The sequence below is a fragment of the Mugil cephalus genome, chromosome 18, assembly GCF_022458985.1.
Source record: "Mugil cephalus isolate CIBA_MC_2020 chromosome 18, CIBA_Mcephalus_1.1, whole genome shotgun sequence".
NCBI classification, from domain to species: domain Eukaryota; kingdom Metazoa; phylum Chordata; class Actinopteri; order Mugiliformes; family Mugilidae; genus Mugil; species Mugil cephalus.
In genome coordinates this window covers 14,276,370-14,302,360 of record NC_061787.1, presented here as the reverse complement: position 1 = coordinate 14,302,360, position 25,991 = coordinate 14,276,370, and the positions used below count along the sequence as shown (strand labels likewise).

The 25,991-nt window shown below is 44.2% G+C and overlaps 4 protein-coding genes across 6 annotated transcripts; 2 read left to right on the top strand and 2 right to left on the bottom strand.

Moving 5' to 3' along the window:
* Positions 1-2,294: 2,294 nt before the first annotated feature.
* LOC125024363 (neutral cholesterol ester hydrolase 1-like) lies at positions 2,295-7,143 on the bottom strand. Its single transcript, XM_047612080.1, has 5 exons — positions 6,902-7,143; positions 5,756-5,978; positions 5,543-5,612; positions 5,104-5,275; positions 2,295-4,283 (listed from the first exon to the last, which is right to left on the bottom strand). Exons 1-5 carry the CDS (start codon positions 7,034-7,036, stop codon positions 3,663-3,665), a joined length of 1,221 nt encoding a protein of 406 aa, XP_047468036.1. The 5' UTR covers positions 7,037-7,143; the 3' UTR covers positions 2,295-3,662.
* A 710-nt stretch (positions 7,144-7,853) lies between these two features.
* LOC124995976 (proteoglycan 4-like) lies at positions 7,854-12,179 on the top strand. Its single transcript, XM_047568758.1, has 6 exons — positions 7,854-7,971; positions 8,067-8,095; positions 8,168-8,310; positions 8,398-8,456; positions 8,718-10,800; positions 10,848-12,179. The coding sequence occupies exons 1-6, from the start codon at positions 7,955-7,957 to the stop codon at positions 12,177-12,179; spliced, it is 3,663 nt and encodes a 1,220-aa protein (XP_047424714.1). The 5' UTR covers positions 7,854-7,954.
* An 814-nt stretch (positions 12,180-12,993) lies between these two features.
* emc9 (ER membrane protein complex subunit 9) lies at positions 12,994-17,432 on the top strand. 2 transcript variants are annotated; one of them, XM_047568218.1, is made up of 6 exons: positions 12,994-13,163; positions 13,410-13,609; positions 14,538-14,614; positions 14,728-14,797; positions 14,964-15,058; positions 16,307-17,432. In XM_047568218.1, exons 2-6 carry the CDS (start codon positions 13,415-13,417, stop codon positions 16,485-16,487), a joined length of 618 nt encoding a protein of 205 aa, XP_047424174.1. In that variant the 5' UTR covers positions 12,994-13,163; positions 13,410-13,414; the 3' UTR covers positions 16,488-17,432. The 2 variants fall into 2 exon arrangements, with proteins under 2 accessions (XP_047424174.1, XP_047424172.1); XM_047568216.1 differs by having other exon boundaries at positions 12,998-13,163; positions 13,407-13,609.
* irf9 (interferon regulatory factor 9) lies at positions 16,600-25,471 on the bottom strand. Of its 2 annotated transcripts, none has more exons than XM_047568214.1 (10): positions 25,383-25,471; positions 24,874-24,935; positions 24,111-24,233; positions 23,833-24,013; positions 22,102-22,241; positions 20,901-20,985; positions 20,431-20,493; positions 19,945-20,334; positions 19,115-19,236; positions 16,600-18,450 (listed from the first exon to the last, which is right to left on the bottom strand). In XM_047568214.1, exons 2-10 carry the CDS (start codon positions 24,928-24,930, stop codon positions 18,274-18,276), a joined length of 1,338 nt encoding a protein of 445 aa, XP_047424170.1. In that variant the 5' UTR covers positions 24,931-24,935; positions 25,383-25,471; the 3' UTR covers positions 16,600-18,273. The 2 variants fall into 2 exon arrangements, with proteins under 2 accessions (XP_047424170.1, XP_047424171.1); XM_047568215.1 differs by having other exon boundaries at positions 19,121-19,236.
* Between the last annotated feature and the right edge of the window lie 520 nt (positions 25,472-25,991).

The following is a 25,991-nucleotide window of genomic DNA, read 5'->3' as shown; positions in this document are numbered from 1 at the left end:
CTCTGAACACGTGATCTTTGCAGGCATGTTACACTCTGTCACGCACATATCTCAGTGTGTTCCTGTTTCTCTGCAGGCTTTGACTTGACGGACTGTGAGAGAAACAAAACAACAAGAGACGGAAGAACACAAGAAACAGAAAGACAAGATGATTTGTCTGATATCCAATGAGAGATGAGCTGAGAGGAAGAAAAAAAAAACAGAATTTCACCTGCAGGACTCAAGCCGTTTTAGTCTCTGTTAATCAGATCAGAGAAAAGAAACAAAAGCCTCAGACCCTGAAGAACTGAAGAGTAAATCGATGAAAGAAAAGAGCTTGAATATTTATAATTGTCATGAAGCTGTTAGATCAAAATACACAGAGGGGGAATAAAAGCCTCATGATAAATACTATCAACACTTATTTATGACAGCTGATTTACAGATTGGAGGCTTCAGCCTGTGGGAGGATTTGGCGCCATCTCCTGTGTCAAACTTTTATTGTGAAATTAGATACTGACTCATAAAAATAAGCAAAACCACCTGAAATCTTAGTATATTTCAAATTATTGCTGTATATTTAATACTAATGGTAAATACATTTTAAAGTTGTATAACTTAAACTTAACTTAAATTAAAAAAACATTTTACTTGCACGACTAATTATTTTGTTTTTAATATGTACTATGAATAAATAATACTCATAACAAATAACTATATGAAAAAGAGCTTAATCCATTCAGTGAATCAATGTCTGTCCAATTACAGTCCTTTTGCATTTGCAAAATAAAATACAATATTTATTTAACTTCATTTTCTAAAATTAATGTGAAAAAGTAATGAGTTGTACACGACTAGAGGAGAGAAACACTTTGTTGCTTCTTAACAGTCACTGATGAGTATTGATCCCGCACAGGAGAAATTCAATTAATCTCAACTTTTGCATTTGATTTGTTAGACTACAAATAACAGGCATCTGCAAAAAGAGTTTCATTTATTGCACAGGTGTCAGGTGACTTTGAAAATGTGCAAAACAAGCTCACGGGAAATCTGTGTTGATAAAATGAAATGTCCCAAAGCACACATGTGCATTTGTGCATGAAAGTGATTCAAAACTTCAGTGGGTTTTAACACAAGTGCTGAAAGTACCCAATGAAATGAATGAAACATTATTGGTAGTTTTTTTTCAGTCATCTGTGAGATGCATAAGTTCATCTTCTGGATTACAAATTGATTTCACGGCAAAATCAGGGTCCATCTGTTCAGTTTTTAATGGGTGCAAAGAGACTCGGTGTCTTGTTTTGTTTAAGAATATCAGTGATCTGCACAACACATTGGTGTAAATATGTGATGACAGAATCTTATTCCATCTGTGAAACATGTGGGTGGTAAAGTCCTTGTTTGGACCAATGAATTCTGAATTCAACGCTAAAAGAAAATGTGAGAGAAACTGGGTCATGCAGCAATTAAACAACCTTAAGAAATATGTGGTTGAAGAAGAACAAAAAACATTTTTTTTGCAATATTCAATTCATAGATCTGACCTTAATATGATAGAAATGTGGTGGAAGGACCTGAAGCAAACTGTTAGTGTGAGGACGACTGATCAGCAGTTACTGGAAACATTTAGTCGTTGTTACTGCTTTTTTTGTTGTTGTTGTTGTTGTCTACTTTTAGGCCTTATGTTAAATCCGCTGATGTTTTTATTATTTTTTTTACGCAGAAACTAAAAGAAAAAAACTAAAAACTTTCCATCGCTGTATATCCAGATAAACAGTCGCATCTTTTACTCTAGCCTGACATTAAAAGTTGAGCGTCTCCATCATGGCCTGTACAGGTGCAGCTACGCACCACCTCCTTCTTGTCGTACTGTGATCACAGTCCGATGGTGCATCAGAGCTGGCTCAGCAACCAATGCGACAGCTCTAATTTGTTGCAGGAATGTTCACTTCCTTTTCATAAATTTGTACATATTTCTTTATATATTTATCGGACTCTAGACTCAGGATGTGCAACATCCCATATTCAATGTTATTATAGAGCAAAAACTCAGAACACATGTTCCCTTATACATATTTTTATATATTTTTAATATTTTTTACATTGATACGTGTATTCTTATTCTAATTGCCAACTTATTCTTACATATTCTTATTGCCTACATTGCTCTTTGTTCTGAACACTGGTACACTTTGAGCACGAGCTGCTGTAATGAAAAGTAATTTCCCTTTGGGATTAACTTGCTTGGCTGAAACAAGTTTTTACGACATAAAACTATCCCACATGTGGAATTACAGTCACACAGGTACTTCATCTTATATCCGTATGACTTCTTCTTTTTTTTATTATTGCAAATGTGAAACATTCAAGTGTGCTCAAAGGCATCCACACGTTAGGACTGGGTCGTATGGAGTCGTGTCCTCTTTAAGGAAAAAAAAAAGAAAAGAAAAAAAGAAAATTACAACATTTCGTCTTGAATAATGTGAATGACCAGGCTCGCTGGGCCCAAAGCCAAAACCGAGTCTGGCTGAGAGGCTCGCTGTCGTCGGTTCATTACATTCGTTTTGAGCCAGCAGCGATGGGGGAGGGAAACACGATAGTCCTGCGGGGACCTCTTCTCTGGTGGCGATACAGTGGTTCTTGCATAAATTTCACAGCTACGATCATCATCATCATCATCATCTTCAGTGCATTGGCCCTGCAGCACAGTGGTGAAGTTACAGAGCAAAGTGAGGGACACATTCAAACATACAATATTGCACAATCCAGTGAGCATACACAGACGTGAACTCTGGCATACTTTCACCACAACACACACAGCAGCAACCTTGACTGACTTGTTTCGTGTGTGCGAGGAGAAGATTTCAGTGCATCATAAAAGCTGAAGATTTCTGAGCGAGCCTAAAATTTAACGGATCAGGTTATTAACAGTTAGCGCTTCATGACCCCGAGACGTATGTAAAGTCGTGTTTCCTGGAACAGGCATGTTTTTTTTTTCTGAGTCAAACAGCCTCTGGTGGCCAAACGTGAAAATAAAGTGTTGTAAATTAAGCGGTAACACAAACAAGAGGCCCTGATAAATGGAAACACCAGAGGAGGCAGATCGGGACATATTGCTCTTCACCACGGCCAACAGTCAAAACACAAACCATTTGTTTTAAAGTGTGTGGGTTAGGTTTGTTTCACCCGTGAGAGTTAACCTGGTCCGTGTCCAGAATCCCCCTCTGTTTTCCTTATGATGCAGAATATTTATCGCTATAGAATCAGCCTGCATTTGTTTTTCACAACGTAACAGAGAAAGGAGAAGTACAGTATAGTGGTTTTTCTGTTGCTGTGAAATAAAACTTGAGGGTTTCACTGCAAATAACATATATCTATTAATTTAAATCAAGTGTAAAATGCTAAAAAACGCCGTTCCTGTGTTTTCAAATAAATAAATAAAATAAAATGTTTTCTGCTCTTTGGTCACAGTCAATTCGTGTAGAGTTTGGTTCCCGCAAAGATGCTCTGTGGTCTGTCTGATTCTAAATGTAAAGCTCCAGTGATTTTAAATGTCGAGTGTGAAACAGATGCTTCCTTTACAAAGCAGCAAAAACATAATTTCTCTCTGCGCCGATTCAGCGGCGAGCTCACAAGTGTCAGAACTCCCGCTCCTGCTTATCTTTGGTGCCACAAACGTCGGTCTACAGATTCTGGTCCAGCCAGTGGATGTAGTTGTTCATGCTCCTCTCTCCGACACCCGACTTCATTGGCAGGAATGCGAATACCATGCAGCCATGGAAACCGTCCTCGTAGTGGTCGCTGGTGACTGCGACGCCGGCGTCCTGCAGGCGTCTGGCGTACATCAGCCCGTCGTCCCTCAGCACGTCGAACTCACAAGTCATCACGTACGCTTTAGGCGTCCTACCCAGAGCCTCCTGCTCCGCCAGCAGCGGCGCCGCCCTCACGTCCATCAGCCCCGGCACCTTGTCCAGCACACCCGGCGATCCCGTTTCTTTCACCACCGGCTGGAAGTGCTTCCGGCGCTCAGCTGGCAGCCAAGCCGTCCAGTTGAGCTTGGAGCGCGTCTTACGGCCGATGGCCGACTGGTCCAGGGAGCTGTGGTTGTTGGCGAGCAGCAGGGGCTCCAGGGCGGGGTCGGCACCCAGGTACTGCAGCCAGAAACGGGCCATGATTGGCCTGTAGAGGATGGGCACGGCCTGGTTCTGCTGGTAGGACGGGGTGTGGAAGTCGAGCGCCTGCAGCACGGGGTAGATCAACGCCTGCACCTTGAACCTCACCTTCACAGAGTCGTCTGAGCCGAGCTGCAGACACAAAGGCGTCAACAGTTTAACGCTTAAAAGGGCACTCACTGAAATATGTGGAAATTCTACATGTCAGCCCTAGAGCGTTATTGTAGGGCATGAGAATTTCTTAATTTTTTTTAATTGTCATGAAGAAAATCAAGATGAATGAATCAACCATATATGGTTGAGGGGTCCCTATCTACTTTATGTGTGATGATTCAGACACAACAATCTAATAAAATCTCCACTGGGAGGCGCTAAAATGTGTGCTGAAGTTACCAAATATGGTTCCTTGGAATTATTTGCGCTCCTGTTTGAAGATATATGTCCTGTGATTACAGCGCTCCTTAGCTGATTCTGATCATGTATGTTTTTTTTTTTTTTTTGGCACGTGCAACGTGATGACAAATGTGTCACAATCTTCAGGCATTCCCTTCAAACTTCCTTGTTTTCAGTCAGTGCTTGACTCAGACATGAAACTTAACAAAACTGCAGTTTGTGTCAGAAGTAACGGCCGATGTCAGACAGATCGGCGCTCCTTTGTAAGAGCAGAGCCCGGCCGATTAAACCAGACTGAAGCGCTACAAACAGAATACTAATACCAGCTTATGCACTAGCCTCATTAAGAGCTGAACACTTTTAATTAGGCTGCGAGACTATCGGGATCTGCTGTGTATTCTGCAGCCTGAAGAGTGGTTTGATATTTCTAGAGGAGCAGATACAGAAGGCATATGTGGCTAATTCACCCTCAGGCAGGAGACACTGAATGAAAACAAACATCTTTATGCATTTAGATGACGAATTAACACGATTTAACTCGTGCGTTTGTTTTTCATACCCTCTGTGCCACGGCAGCAGCCAGGTTCCCCCCGGCGCTGTCTCCGGACACGCACACTCTCTCCGGATCGATGCTGTAGCGCTCCAAAACCTGGGCGGACAGGAAGGCCCGCGCCGCCGCCAACGCATCGTGGTATTGATCTGGGAACACCGCCCCTGGAGCCAGACGGTAACTGTGACAACGGGAAATAAAGCCAATTAACACAAAGTGACACGAGCACAAAAATAAAAAAAGAGCAGGTGTTTGGTTTCACATAAACAATAACTTAGAGTTACATTTGTAATCACTAAGCGTTTTATTCTAAAAATCTCATTTCACCTCTCATTAAAAACTAGAAAATGAGTGACAGGTCAGAATTAATAGAAACCTAAAATAATTTGTTCTTACATAATGTATTTTTTTTTCTCCTGAATTACTTATTTTATGATCCCAAACTTACTCCACAGACATGACGACGGCGTCCAGATCCTCTGCCATTTTTCTACACAGAAGGTCGTAGGAACGCATCCCTGTGAAGGTCAACGATAATAGATTTAAAATGCACAATGATATATTATATTATATTATATTATATTATATTATATTATATTATATTATATTATATTATATTATAACTGATGGCTCTCAGCAGCACTCAGACTTTTGAACTCACGTCCACTGGCGAGAGCCCACCCTCCACCGTGGAAATAAATGACTCCTCTTTTCAGCTTCTTCCCCCCTTTCGGCTGAAACACCCGGGTGGGCACGCCTCCCAGCGTGGAGTCCATCACGTGGACGGCGGGGCAGGAGCGAGCCTCTATCACCTCCACCCAGGACACCACCTGGTTCAGCAGGTGGACGCGATGGCACACACCCAGGGAGTGAGCCACGTCACTCTGGAAACACAATGACACCGTTAGAAGGACTTATTTGGTTTTAAGTTGTGTTGTTTAAGTAGTGGACCAACAAAAGGCAGGCAGGGCTGGAGGGGAAAGGCTGAGCAGGGCGTGAAAACCAGTCCAGTGCAAGTGAAAACTGGCTGCGCTGCTTTTAGGCATATGATTATAAGATTTTTGTGTGAACTGCTGTGGTGAGCAACTTAAGTTAAAACTAAGATATTACAAGACAGTTGGAGTTTCATCACATGGTGTACCAAGTATCAGAGGAGTACAGGTTAAAGAACGTTCAGCTGTCGGTTTAAAGGTCCTCCTCATGTTATTCAGTTACCTGTGATAAACCATGAGGATTTTACCTGCTGCACATAGAAATTGTGATATTTAACTTTACTCATATATTTTTGTAATTATTTTGTGTTCCAATCATTTCTTGTACAGCATGGTATACTATCAAATATGAAATACTATCAAATATAATGTATAATATATATATAGTACTCTCTATATATACTACCCTATAGGTAAGTACAACACTCTCTTGTAAAATGGTATGGTATACAAGTTTACTTACCATACTTGTTCAAGTAGTACATGAGTAGTAGTATTATACTACACTAAACTATACTTCAGTACACTGTAGATGTACAATACAGTGCACTGTGCAACAGCAAAATATACCGTAGTATATAGAATAGTAGTGTAAGTTCAGCATACTACAATATAATAATCAATACTTAATTGCATAGTGCAGCACAGTATAATGTAGTGATGATATGACAGTATGCTGTAGTACACAAAATAATACGCTATGTCTCAAGATTGTGTTGCACTTTTTTTTCTTTTCTTTTCTTTTTTTTTATCCTGACAGCTCCCATCAACCTGTCCTCCTCTGCTCTCTTGTCGGTGCATCTCTCGGCTCTCACCGCCTGCATGAAGCTTCGGAAAAGCGCGTCCAGCAGCATCAGTTTCCACGGCTCGCACACGCCGCTCGGCAGCGGCAGGTAGACGTAGTAGGCGGCCGCCGACAGCAGCACGGCTCCGGCCAAACGGAGCCTCATCACGGCAGAGCGTACCTGCCTGGCGGATACCGTTCACACAAATACACAGTACCCCGGTGCAAAGCGGTCGGTGGCTCCGCTCTGTCAGGGATCGACGAAACACGGAGGAATGACCCCGATTTCAAAATAAAAGCCGGTAGGGAGGTTTGTCTCGATCTTTTGACGACGCAGGAACGGGCTGTGATCTTATTTTGAAATTTCATTTCAGGAAGTAGTTTAACGATTTCGTAATGTCGTTGCTCAAGGGAAATGTAGTCCTTCTAGACAATAATACAAACGCAATATACTACTAAAAACAATACTGATAGAAAATAAAAAAACGCCGGAGACACCAGAGTAAAATTTTCTACAATATTTTTATTTTAATGTACAGAAAATATACAATAAAATATTCATTAATAGTGTATTATAAAATTTAGAAAGGTTATGTTAAACTAATTAATTATTGTCAGTTGTTCCCAGTTCTCTGTTCCATTCATTTGTGTCAACTTAAAATAGCTAGAAAGTACCAGGGTATCAATTTGGGAATTAAACATGAGAGACACAAGAGAAAACAATAATGACGAACAGGATATTCAATGAACAAGTGGTTCCTTCAATCATGTTCTGTTAAGTGGCTTTTCACAAAGTCTTTTAGGAACACTTTTAGGAAATATCTGATCAGCCAAGCTGCTGAACTGGCATTTTTTCTTGTGCTAGTTGAGCTTTGTGGGGTTTTTTTTGTTTTTGTTTGTTTGTTCTTTTTAAAGACTCAGGATAGTCTTTCCTAGTTTCATAGATGTCTCGGGTTGGTTAATTATCCACCTGTCTCTTCAATTAGTCACAGCTGTGTTTACTAGTGAGAAAGATGACAAGAGCTGACAGGAGAAAGAGAGTGACTGTTTGCTATTGAGTTTGGTGCTTCCTGTGCAAGAAGCCATGGGGGTTCTCTTAAGGTAAGTTTATCTCTCTCTCTCTCTCTCTCTCTTTTAAGTACATTAGTTTTAAATGAAGTATTACATCAGACAGTAACATTTGGTGTCTTGTTTAGATGGCTGCTGTTTTCTCTGCTAGTTGTTGGTAAGCTAATGATAAGTTTTCTCAAATTAAATTACTCTACTGGTTGTATGTATTGACTAATTTGCACTAAAGCATACAGTGTTGGATCAACGGAGAAACCTGAAGGTGAGGAAGTGCTGCTTGCTCATTATCTACCAGAGTTAAGCAGCTACGTTGGAAAAAATTTTTCATGGAGCACTTGGCCACGTTATCCTGATGATTTGAACTTGAATGGGGTAAGTAGACTCAATGCTCCACTGTCAATTACCAGACTTAAACTCACACATGGGAGCAAAACAAATGATTGTTTTCAAAACCCCCAGGTGCCCCTGAAGCAGCATGAGCAGGCCCCCCACGTGTCCCCCGAGCTTCCCAGCTACGTGTCCACCCAGGAGACACAGCAGCCCAGCTATGTGTCCCCCCAAGAGCCCAGCTACGTGTCCCCCCAAGAGCCTCAGCAACCCAGCTACCTGTCCCCAAAGCAGCCCAGCTACGTGTCCACAAAGCAGCCCCAGGAGCCCAGCTATGTGTCCCGCCAGGAGCCCAGCTATGTGTCCCCCCAGGAGCCCCAGCAGCCCAGCTACGTGTCCCTGAAGGAGCCCCAGCAGCCCAGCTACGTGTCGCCCCAGCAGCCCAGCTACATGTCCCCCCAGCTTCCCAGCTACGTGTCCCCCCAGCAGCCTAGCTTGTCCCCCCAGCAGTCCAGTTACGTGTCCCTGAAGGAGCCCCAGCAGCCCGGCTACGTGGCCCCGAAACAGCCCAGTTATGTGTCCCCCCAGGAGCCTCAGCTTCCCAGCTACATGTCCCCCCAGCAGCCCAGTTACGTGTCCCTGAAGGAGCCCGAGCAGCCCAGCTACGTGTCCCCCCAGCAGCCCAGCTACGTGTCCAGCCAGGAGCCCCAGCAGGCCAGCTACGTGTCCCTGAAGCAGCCCAGCTACGTGTCCAGCCAAGAGTCCCACCAGCCCGGCTACGTGTCCCCCCACAAGCCCAGCTACGTGTCCCCCCAGGAGCCCCAGCAGGCCAGCTACGTATCCCCAAAGCAGCCCAGCTACATGTCCCCCCACCAGCCCAGCTACGTGTCCAGCCAGAAGCCCCAGCAGCCCGGCTACGTGTCCCCCCAGGAGCCCAGCTACGTGTCCCCCCAGGAGCCCCAGCAGGCCAGCTACGTGTCCCCCCAGCAGTCCCAGGAGCCTCAGCAGCCCAGCTACATGTCCCTGAAGGAGCCTCAGCAGCCCAGCTACGTGTCCCCTCAGCAGCCTAGCTTGTCCCCCCAGCTACCCAGCGACGTGTCCCCCCAGCAGCCCGGCTACGTGTCCCCGAAGCAGCCCCAGGAGCCCCAGGAGCCCCAGCAGCCCAGCTACGTGTCCCCCGAGGAGCCTCAGCTTCCCAGCTATATGTCCCCCCAGCAGGCTAGCTTGTCTCCCCAGCAGCCCAGCTACGTGTCTCCCCAGCAGCCCGGCTACGTGTCCCCCCAGGAGCCCCAGCAGTCCAGCTACGTGTCCCCCCAGCTTCCAAGCTACATGGCCCCGAAACAGCCCCAGGATGTGGCCCCAAAGCAGCCCCAGGAGCCTCAGCAGCCCAGCTACGTGTCCCCCCAGCAGCCTAGCTTGTCCCCCCAGCTGCCCAGCTACGTGTCCCCCCAGGAGCCCGGCTATGTGTCCCTGAAGCAGTCCCTGAAGGAGCCCCAGCAGCCCAGCTACGTGTCCCCTCAGCAGCCTAGCTTGTCCCCCCAGCAGCCCAGCTACGTGTCCCCCCAGCAGCCCAGCTACGTGTCCAGCCAGGAGCCCCAGCAGGCCAGCTACGTGTCCCTGAAGCAGCCCAGCTACGTGTCCAGCCAAGAGTCCCACCAGCCCGGCTACGTGTCCCCCCACAAGCCCAGCTACGTGTCCCCCCAGGAGCCCCAGCAGGCCAGCTACGTATCCCCAAAGCAGCCCAGCTACATGTCCCCCCACCAGCCCAGCTACGTGTCCAGCCAGGAGCCCCAGCAGGCCAGCTACGTGTCCCCCCAGCAGTCCCAGGAGCCCCAGCAGCCCAGCTACATGTCCCTGAAGGAGCCTCAGCAGCCCAGCTACGTGTCCCCTCAGCAGCCTAGCTTGTCCCCCCAGCTACCCGGCTACGTGTCCCCCCAGCAGCCCGGCTATGTGTCCCCGAAGCAGCCCCAGGAGCCCCAGGAGCCCCAGCAGCCCAGCTACGTGTCCCCCGAGGAGCCTCAGCTTCCCAGCTATATGTCCCCCCAGCAGGCTAGCTTGTCTCCCCAGGAGCCCAGCTACGTGTCTCCCCAGCAGCCCGGCTACGTGTCCCCCCAGGAGCCCCAGCAGTCCAGCTACGTGTCCCCCCAGCTTCCAAGCTACATGGCCCCGAAACAGCCCCAGGATGTGGCCCCAAAGCAGCCCCAGGAGCCTCAGCAGCCCAGCTACGTGTCCCCCCAGCAGCCTAGCTTGTCCCCCCAGCTGCCCAGCTACGTGTCCCCCCAGGAGCCCGGCTATGTGTCCCCGAAGCAGTCCCAGGAGCCCCAGCAGCCCAGCTACGTGTCCCCGAAGCAGCCTAGCTTGTCCCCCCAGCAGCCCGGCTACGTGTCCCCGAAGCAGCCCCAGCTACCCAGCTACGTGTCCCCCCAGCAGCCCGGCTACGTGTCCCCGAAGCAGCCCCAGGAGCCCCAGCATGCCCCGCTAGACCGTGTGTCCCGAGCACCCCAGGAGCCCCAGCAGCCCCACGGCCCCAGGACCGTGTCCAGCTACTCCCCCAGCTTCCAAGCTACATGGCCCCGAAACAGCCCCAGGATGTGTCCCCGAAGCAGTCCCAGGAGCCCCAGCAGCCCAGCTACGTGTCCCCTCAGCAGCCTAGCTTGTCCCCCCAGCAGCCCAGCTACGTGTCCCCTCAGCAGCCTAGCTTGTCCCCCCAGCAGCCCAGCTACATGTCCCCAAAGCAGCCCCAGCTACCCGGCTACGTGTCCCCCCAGCAGCCCGGCTACGTGTCCCCGAAGCAGCCCCAGGAGCCCCAGCAGCCCGGCTACGTGTCCCCCCAGGAGCCCCAGCAGTCCGGCTACGTGTCCCCCCAGCTTCCAAGCTACATGGCCCCGAAACAGCCCCAGGATGTGGCCCCAAAGCAGCCCCAGGAGACCCAGCAGCCCAGCTACGTGTCCCCAAAGGAGCCCCAGCTTCCAAGCTTTGTGTCCCCCCAGCTTCCAAGCTTTGTGTCCCCCCAGCAGCCCAGCTTCGTGTCACCCCAGCAGCCAAGCTACGTGTCCTCGAAGAAGCCCCAGCAGCCCAGCTACGTGTCCCCCCAGCAGTCCCAGGAGCCCCAGCAGCCCAGCTACATGTCCCTGAAGGAGCCCCAGCAGCCCAGCTTGTTCACCCGGCTGCCCAGCTACGTGTCCCCGAAGCAGCCCCAGGAGCCCCAGATTCCCAGCTACGTGTCCCCTCAGCAGGCCAGCTACGTGTCTCTCAAGGAGCCCCAGCAGGCCAGCTACATGTCCCCCCAGCTTCCAAGCTATGTGGCCCCAAAGCAGCCCCAGGAGACCCAGCAGCCCAGCTACGTGCCCCCCAAGCAGCCCAGCTACGTGCCCCCCCAGCTTCAAAGCTACGTTTCCCCCCAGCAGCCCCAGCAGCCCAGCTACATGTCCCAAAAGGAGGAGCCCCAGCAGCCTAGCTACATGTCCCCCCAGCTTCCAAGCTACGTGGCCCCGAAACAGCCCCAGCAGTCTAGCCTGTCCCCCCAGCAGGCCAGCTATGTGGCCCTGAAGCAGCTCCAGGAGACCCAGCAGCCCAGGTACGCGTCCCGCCAGCAGCCCAGGTACATGTCCCCGAAGCAGCCCCAGGAGTCCCAACAGGCCAGCTATGTGTCCCCCCAGGAGCCCCAGCTTCCCAGCTACGTGTCCCCTCGGGAGCCCAGCTATTGGCCCCAGGCCAAGAAGCTCCAGCAACCTAGCTTTGTACCCGAGTGGCCACATATGCCCAACTATGCAGCCAAACCACTTAAGCAACCCAGATTTAGGACCCAGGCAGGTGCCTATTTTGCCGAGCAGCCTAGGTTTTTGCCCAGGACGCCACGCTATCATCTCAAGAAGCTGCAGATCAGTCGCCACCCTCAGCGCCTCCGAATTTGAACAGATGCACTACAATCACTATCTAATTTTGAAGCTTCATATAGGTAAGCTGTTACGACCATTACATTGATATGGTGACATTTTTAGTGTTTCTAACCTCAATTGATGGACCTGTGAGCAAGGTATGCATTTTAACTCTGCAATCAGGTGAATGAACTATGTAATCATGTTCTCTCTTTCAGGCACTGCAGTGATGAAGACGACTGTCTTCTTTCAGCTAAACATTTGCATTGACCGAAATAAATACTTTATGCCATCAACAGTTGCCTTTTCTTTTTAGAAACAATTTGGTGTTCACATTGGCCTCAACCCAGTGATCTGCTGCAGCTCAGTTTACAATAAAATGAAAGTTTACCTGCAGTGGGTCTAAGTCTTAACATGGGAAAACACAGTAGTAGACCGCATTGTAATGCAATCAATGGTGCATCATGGATTGTATATTTAAACAGTTGAGTGTTGCTACACGTTTAAGTAACATTTTATTGGAGATGTGGATTTTTTTTTCCAAAAAAAAATTTACACCACGCCCTCCAGGACATTCAGATTTAGGATATAATTCCATAAACTGAATTGCCGTGACTCTTCTTTGTGTGTTTTTGTTTTTCTTCTAATTTGTAGTTTTCCTGATCTGAGCTCTACTACATCCACGCCGCTTGAGGCGCACTACTTTCCAACGTAAACGGCGGATACATGACTGACAACATTTTGCTCCAATGATATCACACTACTTCGACCTCCAAGCCAATCATATTACAGAACCGCGACATCTCAGCCAATCAGATGATGACGTTCCGTAGGAGGAACCGGAAATAACCGTTTAACGCTGCTTTTTTTTTTTATTGAGCTGTCAAGTGGAGCCGTTACTCGAAACAAATATTTACCGGCTCTTTAAAGCCTCCGAGAATAGTTACATTAAAAATCTCTGGGAAAAAATAGTCGCTTCTCGGAGCTACGTCTTTATTCAGTTGTCATATTTCTCTTCAGGTAAAGTTCAATTCAGCTCTGCTTGGTTAGCTTCTAGCTAATGCTAATATACATTAGCAACACCAGCCGGCTTTCAGCTCATTGAGCTACGACGAGACGTTTTTGTCGTCTTTTTCGGATAAATGTAGCGTTTCTGGTGACGACAACCTGTTCTTACGTTTGCCAAACGCCTCGTCGTTCCGTATATATGTCCCTGAAGTGAATTTATTGTGGGGGGAAAAAAAATAACTTCTTGTCTTGCAGCAGTCGTCATGGGTGAGGTGGAGCTTTCCTGTCGGGCTTTTGTGAAGATGTATCTGCACGCCTGTCTGTTTCCGCGGTCCAGCATCAACGGGCTGCTACTGTCCTCAAGTTCGGCAGGTGGCGCTGTTTGTGTCACCGACTGCGTCCCGCTGCTTCACACCCACCTGTCCCTGGCCCCTATCACTCAGCTGGCCCTCACACAGGTACGGACAGGTCCAGTACAAAGTTTGATCATGGATTTGTCCTTGTTTGTTTGAGCCACTTTCTATTTCGGTTCCACCACAATTTAACGGTAGACAGTATATTTTATACTCACCCACATCCAGCTTTATGTACGGATTCAAACTTTACACCAAAGCACATATAACAGCCTTACAAACTAAGACACATTATTCAATTATTCAAAAACTATGAAAGGTTATGCTGGATGTCTGGTTTCAGTGTCCATATCATTTAAATGAAGACAAACATGGTAAATAATCTCATGTCCAAAATAAACAACACACATGGTCCTATCTTCAGTTCACCTCTTTCCCTTCCTTGGACCACTTTTGATGACGGACTAGGATCCTCACAGGAGCTACAGTTTTGGAGTCTCTAAAAAAAAAAAGCCTTGTCATTTTTTCCTGCTTCTACTGTCACCTTTTTGAGTAAATGTTCACTTGCTGCCTAATATATTCCAGCCACTGACAGGTGCTATGATAACTAGGTAATCAGAGAGAGGTCATAATGTTATGGCTTACTAGTGTAATTTGCACTCTTATTAGTGACGCTGAGACATTAAGATGAAATCTGGATAAAATCAGTGACTTAACCAGTAGCTGGTTGTAGAGTTTACAGATGTAGAGTTGTATATAGAGAAATTATTTATCTAAAACATAAACAAGGCTGCAGACATTTGCTGCACTTCTATTTCTTTTCGTCATTTAAAAAAATAAATCGTCTGTAAAATATCTCCTTAAAAGTAAGACCTGAGGAAAAACACGTCTGTCCAAATATCAGAGACAAATTGAATCACTGACACTTCACGCAGCTACAAAAAAAAAATAAATAAAAAAAAATTTTAGCAGAAGCAATCTTTACTCTTGCTGGTTGTAATTTTCTTGTTATTTGCTTGTCCTCCTCTTGCAGGTGGATGTGTGGTGTTCACAGACTCAGCAGAAGATAGTCGGATACTATCAAGCCAATGCCTGCGTCTCAGATAACAGGCCAGTTTCCCGATCATGTACATATGTCACACACTTTCCTGAAACGTTTGTCAGTTCGTCCTCATTTTGAAATGTAAACTTGTATTTATATATTATTTTTTTTTGTTCTACAGCCCGACACCGTGTGCGCTGAAGATAGCTGATAAGATTGCTGAGCAGTTTGATAATGCGGTTTTGTTAATGGTAAGAATAAGATAAATAAAACTGTTTGCTTACCTGTGCAATCATTGCAAAATACTCTTTAAGTTTTCATTGTTGGCAAGCCATGAATCACAAAGAAATGATTTTAAATGAATATAAGGACCGATTATGATGTCAGTTTAATAAAAGAGTTTCTCGGTTTGCACAGCTCGACGGCAGTAAGATGTCTCCAGACTATCGAGTTCCTCCGATTGTGATGTACGAGCGCAAGGATTCAAGATGGATACTCAAAGACAAACACACGTAAGAGCCACGCCTTCTCTGATAACAAGTCTACTTTTCAGATTACAGAATAATCAAGTCATAAATATTTGATGTGACTTGGGCTGTTGGAAACTGACCAGTCATAGTTTGTCATCTCTCCCGACCTTCATGATGGGAAGGAGAAGCCAGGTGTAGAGAAATAAAGGAAGCAATAACATTCACTGACTCTGAAAAGCCTTAAATAGGAGGATAGTGTCCTGAAGCAAATTACTGACTCAGAAAGCACAGAGAAGTATGAAGATATGAAGATCTCATCTTTTCTCCATGTCTCCTTTCTGAACATCTTTTATACCATAAGCATATGAATAAGGTTGCTCCAATCATTACTTGCTGATATTCCACTTTAACCTCTATAACAGTCGATCAGAGGACACGCGTATTGTGATATATTCTTGCCACACACCCAAAATGTCCTCCAGCTCTGCAGTGAGTTGTGTAAAAGCAGCATGCAATCTCCATATCAGATTCCTCCTTTTCAACAGTATGATTACACCGTAACTCTTTAACACAGTTACACAAAACTGTCTCTTTGCAAACTATTGTCTGCATCAAAGAAACAAACGTAGGCCCAGATAAAAAGAAACAAAAACTCTTAAATTTGATCCCTGATTTAAAAAGTGTTGTGTGCTATGTTTCCCACTGCAAATGGGCAAATTGCATGTATGTTCTGGGTGAGGAGGGGGGAGTCAGTCTTTTGTGGTGGTTGTGAGTTTGAGTAAAGTCACATAAAACGAACAGTTGTCATCGTAGTTATTGGATTATCATTGGCTTCTCTCTTCTCTGTTTTCTGATCAGTTTATTTGCACAGTGCAGAGTCTGAACAGTAGCATCCTCACTAGCGGACGCTAGGATGGATATGTCACATTATGTCGGTCTGCTCTGCCTCGCCACTCACAGTATTTGGCCAATCTTTGACTTAAACATATCAACATATCAACACATCTCTGTTGGAAGTGGCAATAATATTCTATCAGTTTGTGTTAAGTTGTATTCATCAGAATATTAAATTTAAGAGACTTCATTGCGTCGTTTTAAACTTTAATTTATGAAGACTGTGAAACTATCTGGACACATTTAGATTAATTGGAGGTATATTATTATTTTCATATTTTTTATGTACAATGCTTTTTTCCAATGGAAATATGTTATTGTGATTCATTTAAAATTGTCTTGATTATGAATCCTTACACAACCCTGACCCAGTCGTCTTTCCTCCGTACCTTTCAGGATAATGCTGAGACAGTGGGAGGAGACCCGGGCGATAGCCAGCCAGATGCTGGAGTCCGGCGATCACGCACTATTGGTGGACTTTGACAGCCACTTGGATGACATAACGAAGGACTGGACCAATCAGAAACTGAACACCAAGATAGCAGAGCTGGCCTCGCCGGCCAACGGGAACATCTAGACTGAGAAGTAGCTTTTGTTTGTACTCGAGCCCAGATTTATTTATGCCCTGACTTAACGTCATCATAATGTGATTTTTTTTTATATTTAACCCAACAGAGACACGAACTTCACAGAGTTTAGGAAGAAGTTTATTATCTTGACTAAACAAACACAAACATGCATAAATAACAAAATATTTACATCTTGGTACATCTCCCTTGTATCCCCCCACTCACCCCATCAGAGCGTGCCTTTTGGTCCAGCCCTGCTGATTTAAAGGACAAACTGTATCACCTTCTCCACTACTACATGTATTTCTTTTTGTTTCTGGACCTGTTTTGTCTTTTTATCATGTAGCAGAAACAAAAGTCCGGTGGTAAATATGAATTTGTTGAAGCTCAGATTGTTTGGTTCCTTTCTGTCAGGTTGACAATTGTAAGTAGCATACAAATATATAAACATATACATAGCACATATACATATAATTACATTGTAATAACATTCTGTACTCACATTATTAAAGTCTTGGAGTCCATATTGTAAACATATTCTCAAAGGAGCAATTATTATTTTGACAAACCTCAACTTTAGTTTCTTATAAACTCAGCGAACTCACAAAGTAGATTAAAACTTTAAAATCTGATTTGTTTGTCTTAAAATGTACTGAAACATTTACTGTGCTAAATAATAACTATGAAGTGGACACGGTAAACTCTAAACCAGTTCAGACTGTTGAGGCTCTTTTTATTGCATTTAAATCCACCGAACCGTCGACTCTGTGCTACTTCGTTCTTCCATACGTGAGTTACTTTCTCTAAACGAAACCCAGACATTCAGAGCTTCATCAAACTCTTATTTACTCCTGGACGTTTCTACCGTTAACGTGGGTTGTTTTGTTGTTTGGCAAATTCAACACTACATTCAATAAACTGTAATTTAGACCAGTTTCTCATGTACCAAATGATTCAAATGTGTCTGACGCATGATTTCTAAAAGTAGGTGGGTTTTACCTTTAGTTTTCCTGACTGATCGGGGGCCAAGAGTGTGAAACTTCATAATCTATTAAAAAGACAACTAATAACCTAAAGGCAAGAGGATACATGAACAGATGTGTGTGAAAAACTTGTACTACTGCTATTCTGCTGAACTATGTTAGACTATTTTTTTTTTTATATATTCCTTTAGTTTATGGTTAAGTTGGCATTTATACAGTACAGTAATAGAAACATATTTGTCATCACTTGATCAGAGCTCCATTTCCAAACTGTTCAGCTTGTGAACAGAAAAAAAAAAACTCTTAATCCGCATCTCAACCTCCCACAGGTTGGGAACCACTGGCCCAAAGTTGAAGAAAAAAAGATGAAGGGAAAAAAAAAAAAAAAAAGCCAGTCTGAAAACAGTGTCACATTTCGATAAGATTTCTTCAAAGTGTTGGTTTGCATGTAGTGTTTCCAGTACACCAACTCATTTTTACAACATAATCTGCGTTTACCTCATAAAAAACCTTCAATAATCACTGTAAAGATGTAAAAAGTGCGGCATCACATACACAAGCAAATAACTTTCTATATCATAAAGACTGAGGGTAATTTTTCTGTGCAATCCATTAGGGCTGAGTGATACCCGAACTAGAGGCTCCTGAATCCGCTCCATCATAATGACACTGTGGGTGGTTTAAATTTTGAGGTCACATAAACATGGTGATGATTGATGATAAATATGTTGATGTGTCGCACAGCCCCCTCTTTATCTGCTGTGCTCTAAGTTAAACTGGAAGACGTCTCTTATTTTTGGAGTGTGGCCCCTCAAAGTTCCCCGAGGGTCACGCAGGCGGTCACCTCGGGGGTCGGCGAAGGCACCGTCACCAAGTTCAGGGTTATTTCTCCCAGCGGAGACTGGCTGGCCAGAGACTGGAGGATGGAGATGGACTCGAAGATGGACTGAGCGTTCTGGACCTGCTGTTCGGCCCACGGCAGAGTGATCTGAAGAGCAGGCAGCAGAGAAGGTATTTTTACTTTTGACACTGAAGCGACGTCGTTTTTATGAATCTACTGTCGAGATTTATCATTTCAAAGTTTATTTGAAGCTAAAATGTTTTATTTTGACAAACCGAGCTGACTATCATCCGGCGTTGATAGTCTGTTGTTGCTCTAGTTTTTGTGTTAAGGTCTGGTCTCAGAATCACAATCTGCCGCTTTTCAGCTGATTGATCTTGTTGAATTGGAAGCAAAATGATTCAGCAACTTCAGACCAAAATATTTTTGGGCAGGGAAAGTCTGGGCCTTTCTTTCCAACCTGCCGATTTAACTCCCATTTCAAGGTATAGATAGAATATTTGCCCAAACTTTCCACACTGACGTAAAACTATGACAAACTGATTGTTGTGAGACAGAGCTGAAATCTTGAGACCAAATGTAGCAAGAGACAAATGCAGTCGAAGCTGTTTGGGCCTCGAAGAATAAAATTTGTTATTTTTACTTGAGGCCGGAGCGGCAAATTATCCAAGGGAACCAAATGGAATATTTTATATTTTCTATATTTGTAGTCAGAAGAAGATTTTTAAAGAGGATTTAAAGAATGTGGAAGGAACCTCCCAGTTTGTTTCTTGACATGAAGCCTGTGATTTGAGTGTATTGTTTTCATTACCTTTACCTGAACAATGATCAGTTTTCTGGACGGGTCCTCCGCGCTGCTCAGTTCTTCTCCGAAGCAAAGAGTGAAGCCAAACTGAGGAGCCTCGCCGCCGTTTGAACGGAAGTGGTCCAGCTCTGGATAGGAGGAGAAAATATTACGTAAACACACAATGAAACCAAGCATTGATTACATCTAGATGGAGTTCACGATCTGGGGACAAGAAACGGCAACAAAAATAAATGAAAAGTTTCTATCGCCACAAAACTGAAAACTTTATCATTTGATTGTTTGATTTCTCTGTCGTTTTGTCCTTATAAAGCCAGAAAACGTCCTCTTAAAATTCTCTGTTTGACTTCACATTAGTTGATATTTAGTTGATAACTATATATGGTGATAAGAAGCTGGAGTTGGAGAATATTTGTCATTTTTGCTGAGCCAAAAACTATGATGTTTAAATCCGAATGAATACGTTTGGGTGTTTTTGTGCAAACTTTTTGGTCTTTTTGGTTCCGTTTTGATAAAACAAAATATTTTTGGGAAATATAATGAAATGTAGAATTAAACTTAAAACACAGTGATTAACTGCTCCACGTTTCCACTACAGTTAACTTTAATTCTGCTTTTGGCTCTGACATTATGCTTTAGCCAGATGATGAACTTTTATTTCATCTAATTGGGACAAAAATCTTTTCCACTAGGACGTAAAGAGGACGTTAATCAAATCTCTTTGAAATCTCATGTGAAAACTTAATTTCTTAGACTTTTAATTGACGTGTCTTGCTACATTTTCCCGGCCGTTATCTTTGCACCGTAGCTCCCAACCATCAGAGTTCCTGACTCACGCTGCTTGAAGGTGTCTTTGCTGAAGAGCAGCACCGGGTCCGTGTTCCTCTCCATCTTGTTCAGGCCCGGCGTGGCCGTGTGCGGCCCCGTCCAGAAGACCCGCCCCTGGCAGAACCTCTTGCCGTAAATTCCCTGTGGCGTGGAGGTCAGCACGACGCCTTTCTCCATGAACGGAAGCAGGGTGTTCAAGGCCTGCAGCTGAGGAGTGGCGGGCAACGTGGAGGGAGGCTCCGGCAGCGGGATGCGCGGAAACCTGCCTTTCAGGGCGGCCGGCATCGGCGGAAGGAGGGAGGAGGGACGGTACATTATCCGGACGTCGGTGCCCTGGATTTGACGCCTGAGGACTTCCTGTCCTAGATAGTGAACTGCCACGCTGAAGGAGTCCTGGACTGTAGAGGCAGGAAGCAGGAAGTTCAGGTTAAAAAGTCAGAAAAAGATGACACGGATTAAATAAACGTTTGAGCTGTAAAGGTGGTTTTTATCACCTGCCGCAGGAGCAGGGACGCTCTCCTCGATCCGCACGTCCAACCTGATCTCATCGACTGCAGCTGGGAGAAAGGTGAGAGAGATAAGATGAGCTGGTTGTTTCAGAATAACGTTTGTTTTGTCAGCTGATGTCCAAACTGAAGACGGAGCAGGTTTCAGAATCACTTTATATTCTAGTTTAAAGGGTCGACAAGACTTCTCCTCAAACTGTAAAAACACACGAGTGTATGCATCACTGTTTTCTGCTTTACTTCCTGTGTCTGAAGTATGAGTCAGGAACATGTGAAAACAGAAAAAAACAGGAGGGGAGTCCTAACAAGAACCATTTAATAATAATAACTTCATTTAAAGGACATTTAGGAGGACTGATTAACAGCGGCTTGTTTGATCATGTCACCGTAGACCCATGAGTCAATCAGCCCGGGTTCTGTCTGATCTGACGTCTGTGAATAAACGCAGCGACACTCACCATCCGTCTGTACGATGGTGGGACAGTGAACGGGTTCTTCCGTCTGGACGGAGTTGATGCTGCGCAGCACAGCCTCTTCGACGCACTGAGAACGCAGAAATCAGAGACTTTAGACAAGAACTAAAAGCAAAGCATTTGTAAAAAAAATGACCAATATCTGCCCTTAGTGTTGTTGTTCCACGAATGCACAACAATTACCCACAAAACACATGCGAGCAGACGTTTTCACACTGCGTTGGTGAAGAGAGAATTAAAAAATAAATAAAAGTGAGGTCATCGTTACAACATGGAAAGTTGTGTGCACAAAATACGTAATGTGTTGAAGTGTTATAATTCAAATGAATGACTCTAGGAAGCAGCGCTGCCAGATAATGCGCAAAAGCTGGTTTAAAAAAAAAAAAAAACGCACTCGAAACCGCCCAAAATATTAGATCAATATTTCGTCTAATACTTTAAACATCCGGTTTGGTTCACGGTCCCAAGTGGCCAGCCAAGTACAAGACACGTAAGAGAGACGTGATCACTGACCACGTTTAAGAGATGGTCTGAGATGCATCTGACCGCATCCTCCTGAGTCCTGAATCACATTACAGACTTAATAAGGCTGCTATTGTGTCAGCGGAGCTTTGCTGCGTTCAATCGCAAAAAAACAAAAAACAAACGAATACTCAAATACTATTAGAAGTCATGTTGCTACATTAGTAATGAGAGTGTTTATTTAATGAGTAGACTGTATGGGATTCTAACATTAAAAAAAAATAAAAACTTATCGGCACCTGGTTAATGATTGATACGATCACGTTATTTTAAGGAGCCGGGTGGAGTTAAGTTGAGCATTTCCTCAATCATGGGTGTATTTATTCCACTTTATTACTGAAGATTGCAGCGCATATGGAAACTTCAACGGCTGGAGTTATAACGTGTCTTTTGTGCAGGCTTCTAAAACAGCTACCACCAGGGTGGAGCTCGATAAACAATACCTCGATGTGTGCCTAAGCCTCGATGCGCGCACACACACACACACACACCCACCCACCAAGTTCACAGATACTTAAAACTGGACATTAGTGATCAGATTCCCCAGGAATGACGGTGACATAACTTCCGGACGAGGCCAAAGTTTGATGTCGCACTTATTGGATCTTTCCCTCTCAGTATAAAACTGTAAAGTCTATTTAGCCACACGCTGCTATAAACTCACCAGCTGAGAGCTGACCTCCTCCGTCTTTATCCGTTTGTCCTGGCAGCTATCGTCACTCTCTGACTCGCTGCTGCTCTTCCTCCTCCTCTTCGACCTCCTGGACACTTTTTCTCTGCATTTCTTCTCCGGCACCACCACTCCTAAACACACAGAAGGAAGGAACCCCTTCAAATGACCTCAAAACATTTCATCATCATCATCATCATCATCATCATCATCACTAAATGGTGAACGATCAAAGGTGCAGGACAAACGCGAATAAACAAAGCGCGGTGCAGCTTTCCTGAATTGACATTGGCTGGACATGCTGACCCAGCTGGAGTCACAGGCCTGCTGCTCCAAAAGCAACAAGTCACCTGATATGAATTATTCCCTCTTTGTCCTTTTTCTGTTTAAACAATTTGATTCATTTCCAGCAGAACATGGATATTAAGCGAAGAATTCATTTAAAAACCATTTCATTTCAACAACTCCCTCCGGTGTTATAAGTATTTTAGTAAGTGATCAGTTCTTGAGTCAAGTTCATCAAGTACACATACCAAATACCTCCTCACAAATCTTAATGTCTATCAAAAAATAACAGTCTAGGAGATTTTTTCAAGCAACAGATGTAAAGAAAATGCTGCAAACTCTTAAATGTCTGATTATAATGAACTTTAAACTGAAGATTTTTGGGTTCTGTCCTATCGGTGAGATGAGTCTGCAGAGGTCACCGGGTCCATACCAGAATATACATAAAACTCCCATTTACTTCTGCAATTCAGCTTCCACCTACTCCATTACTGAGTCTAGAAAACGTCTGAACTGTAAAAGGAACTAAGTGCATTAAAAACGTGGCATGGTAGAAAACTAGCACATAGAAACACAAATTAACCAAATAACAGATTCTCCATTTATGTTGTTGTAAACTAAATATCTCTGGTTTCTGGACTAAAATAATTATTTTCAGTTTTATTTTACAGACCCGGATCTCCTTCAAGTTCATAACTGAGATGTCAATAAAGTGCACTGTGTTGTCATTTAAATATCTTTAAATAGCAGCCGTCCTGTCAATCTAAATCCTGTCCAGCTGACAGTGCGTTAAACACGACAAACCATTGTGAAACGCTTTTGAGGTCAACACCCTGCGTGGCTGCACCCTTCATTTACATGATGCACACACTGTTTTGTGTATATGAGTGCCAGAGTTCACCTGTCAGACGCAAGGTTTTAGATTGTGATTCCGTTTTCAATCTGCTCTCGTGTATGAGAAGAAAAGCAGAGAATCCACAGAATATTTGGGCATTTTTCTTAGTTTTGCTTTATAATTGACAGAAAACTGTTTCATTTCAACTCTGAATGCATTAAAATCTTTCTGTTTGTATAATCTGTTTGTTTTAATCTCTAACGTGTTTAAATTAGCAAATTTCTTCCCCTACGTGACTGTACCCTTCATTTACATGGTGTGTGCTGTGAGTTCATGCATTTGACCTAAAGAAGGAGAAGTCAGGGCTTTTAAACACTTTTAGTTCACGCTTAAAAAAACACACCATTTGCTTCCTTCTAACTTTAAATTTTGCTCATTCCTGTTTCACAACCACTTGTTTTTTTATGTCCATCAGCGGTTAAAACAGTTTATTCTCCACTCAAGAGTCTGGAAATAAAAAGATCCTTGGATTGAGAATCGCTCTCATGAAGTCGGACACCTTTGGAGCTAATCATTCAGTGCAGGGTGGCTCTGTTTGGGCTCACCTTGCTCGCTGATGGGGACGAGGCGGTACACCTTGTACGGCTCTGAGATGTCCAGCTGTGCTCGTTCATTCACCTCCTTAAACTCCGGGCTCTTGTTGAGGGCGCAACGCAGACGAGTCTTCCAGGAGGCCGGGTTGTCTTGTCCCCCGTCCGTCAGCTTCCCCTTGAACTCGGCCCACGCCTGCGTCGGACAGTGTTGTTAATTCAGAGAACTATTTATTTATTTATTATTTATTTTTTTCCCCTTAATGTCCCGTTGGGAAATGTGCGTCTAAAACCTTGAATATGGCGGCGTCCTCGTCCTTGCGGAAGTCCTGCTTCCCTGCGTGTTTCCAGGGGATGCGGAACATCGTTTTGGCCTCGTCGTCCCACATCACCCCCGGGTATTTTCCGCTGCTCACCTGAAACCCAGCAAAAAAAAAAAAAAAAAGGTTCGTCTGAGTGAAGCTCCGGGATGAGACGGCTCTTATGCCGCTCCGAGTTTCATGCACATTTTTGAGGCCAAAACACTTTTAGCAGATTTGTTTAGGACACTATAATTCAAACGTTGCTCGGTAATGAGAGGGAAAGCATTTGAGTTTGGGGGTAGTGCAGAAACAATCCTCTTATCAAATGATTTGAAGGGGTTCCAGTTTGACCTTTTAGCTTCTAGTCATTAGTTACAGCCCCACTACTCAAAAATAGATTAATAAATTGGTTACAGATCATATTACTGGACTACATTCATTCGTATATTTCATATCATCTAAAAATATCACATTTAAGCTTTGCATATAATAATTTAAACGTAGATGTATTGAAGAAAGTGAATTATGTACAGTTCGGTACACATGACCCGCAGTAAGAAGGCAGAAGAACAACAACGAACTTTTATTTTCGCAGCCAAAATCAAACTTCCTGTTGTGGTCGTTCTAGTACTGTAATTTACGATGAATGGAGCTCATTCCCCCCCCCTGTTTCTCTTTTCCTTTCCTTCTCCCACACACCCCACCACCTCCCCACCCCTCGCACACAAACACAAACACACGCACACGTACACACCTGCTCCACGATCCAGGAGCGCAGTTTGCGAGTGGAGCGCATTCTCCCGGCTGCCATGGCTCCTTTAGATCAAGATTGGCACAAACAACCATCATCAAACATTTGGACCTCCTCCCAGATACAAATCTTCACAGCTATTACATGAAGTGTACATGAACGACGCGTGTATAAACACGCATCAATAGCAATGTTAAAAAAAAGAACTATAACGGTTATACTAAAAATTTTAGTTTAGCTTTTTAGTCTTTGGTCTCGTGCCTCGTGCGTGCAGCTTCAGATCAAGTCGAGACATTAATCTGAGGCCACGCAAACGAAAACAGAACTCAATTCTTAAATTTGGTGCCTTTTAAATGGAGTCTCGTCGAGGAACAAACCCCCCTATAACAACACAGTTACAAAAACAATGCCAAGCAAACCAAAACATCCGCCGTGTCCTGTTATATTTATAAGTAAATCAAATATAGGCTCTATGGTGTAAAATTAAGGAAGTAGATTTAAGTTTCGTTTACCTCTGTTGCGTTTCCTCCGTGGCGTTTGCGGACTGACGGTGTGACTGTCTCAGCTCCCCGGCCCTACGCTCTTCTCCGGTAGGCGCTCCTTTTACAAGAAATCACGTGACTTCAGAGAAACAACCTGCCAGCGGACCGCCAGGGGGCGGCAACGAACACACACCCTCCCTCTGAGAAAATAAATAAATAAATAAACAATATATATATATATATATGTTTATACTGTATTATAAATGGTTTAAATATTATTGATTTGAGTGGTGTTTTCTGGATTAATTCAGCGTTCATTTAATAAAACTATAAATAAAATGATACAACTGTAACTTGCTGACAATATACTGCAAAAGAAAAAGCTAAATGTATTTCTGCTGTTTGTCATATTTATTATTATTATTATTAAGAGGGTTTCCTTATTCGGGATTTTTTTTTATGTTTGAATACACGTATACATGGTTTTGGATTTTGATTTATTTTTGAGGTTGGCTAAAGTTAATGATGAGGTTTTCCTCACATCACATTATCAGTAGAACAATTTGTTCGTACTGCAATAAAAACATAAATTCGGACGTGTTAAACTCTGTTTTATTTTTGTTATTGTAACTTGTCGGT

Excerpts from the sequence above, each read along its gene's own strand:
- LOC125024363 (XM_047612080.1), bottom strand. The coding sequence starts at position 7,036 with ATGAGGCTCCGTTTGGCCGGAGCCGTGCTGCTGTCGGCGGCCGCCTAC. Across the intron at positions 5,979-6,901 it reads TCCGAAGCTTCATGCAGGCG|AGTGACGTGGCTCACTCCCT; the intron begins GTGAGAGCCGAG and ends TTGTGTTTCCAG. Across the intron at positions 4,284-5,103 it reads CTGCTGCCGTGGCACAGAGG|CTCGGCTCAGACGACTCTGT; the intron begins GTATGAAAAACA and ends TTGTGTCTGCAG.
- LOC124995976 (XM_047568758.1), top strand. Across the intron at positions 8,311-8,397 it reads ATGATTTGAACTTGAATGGG|GTGCCCCTGAAGCAGCATGA; the intron begins GTAAGTAGACTC and ends CAAAACCCCCAG. Across the intron at positions 10,801-10,847 it reads AGCCCCACGGCCCCAGGACC|CCCCAGGATGTGTCCCCGAA; the intron begins GTGTCCAGCTAC and ends GCCCCGAAACAG.
- irf9 (XM_047568214.1), bottom strand. The coding sequence starts at position 24,930 with ATGGCAGCCGGGAGAATGCGCTCCACTCGCAAACTGCGCTCCTGGATC. Across the intron at positions 20,494-20,900 it reads CACCATCGTACAGACGGATG|CTGCAGTCGATGAGATCAGG; the intron begins GTGAGTGTCGCT and ends CCTTTCTCCCAG. Across the intron at positions 19,237-19,944 it reads CAAAGACACCTTCAAGCAGC|AGCTGGACCACTTCCGTTCA; the intron begins GTGAGTCAGGAA and ends CCTCCTATCCAG.
- emc9 (XM_047568218.1), top strand. The coding sequence starts at position 13,415 with ATGGGTGAGGTGGAGCTTTCCTGTCGGGCTTTTGTGAAGATGTATCTG. Across the intron at positions 14,615-14,727 it reads GCCTGCGTCTCAGATAACAG|CCCGACACCGTGTGCGCTGA; the intron begins GCCAGTTTCCCG and ends TTTGTTCTACAG. Across the intron at positions 15,059-16,306 it reads ATACTCAAAGACAAACACAC|GATAATGCTGAGACAGTGGG; the intron begins GTAAGAGCCACG and ends CGTACCTTTCAG.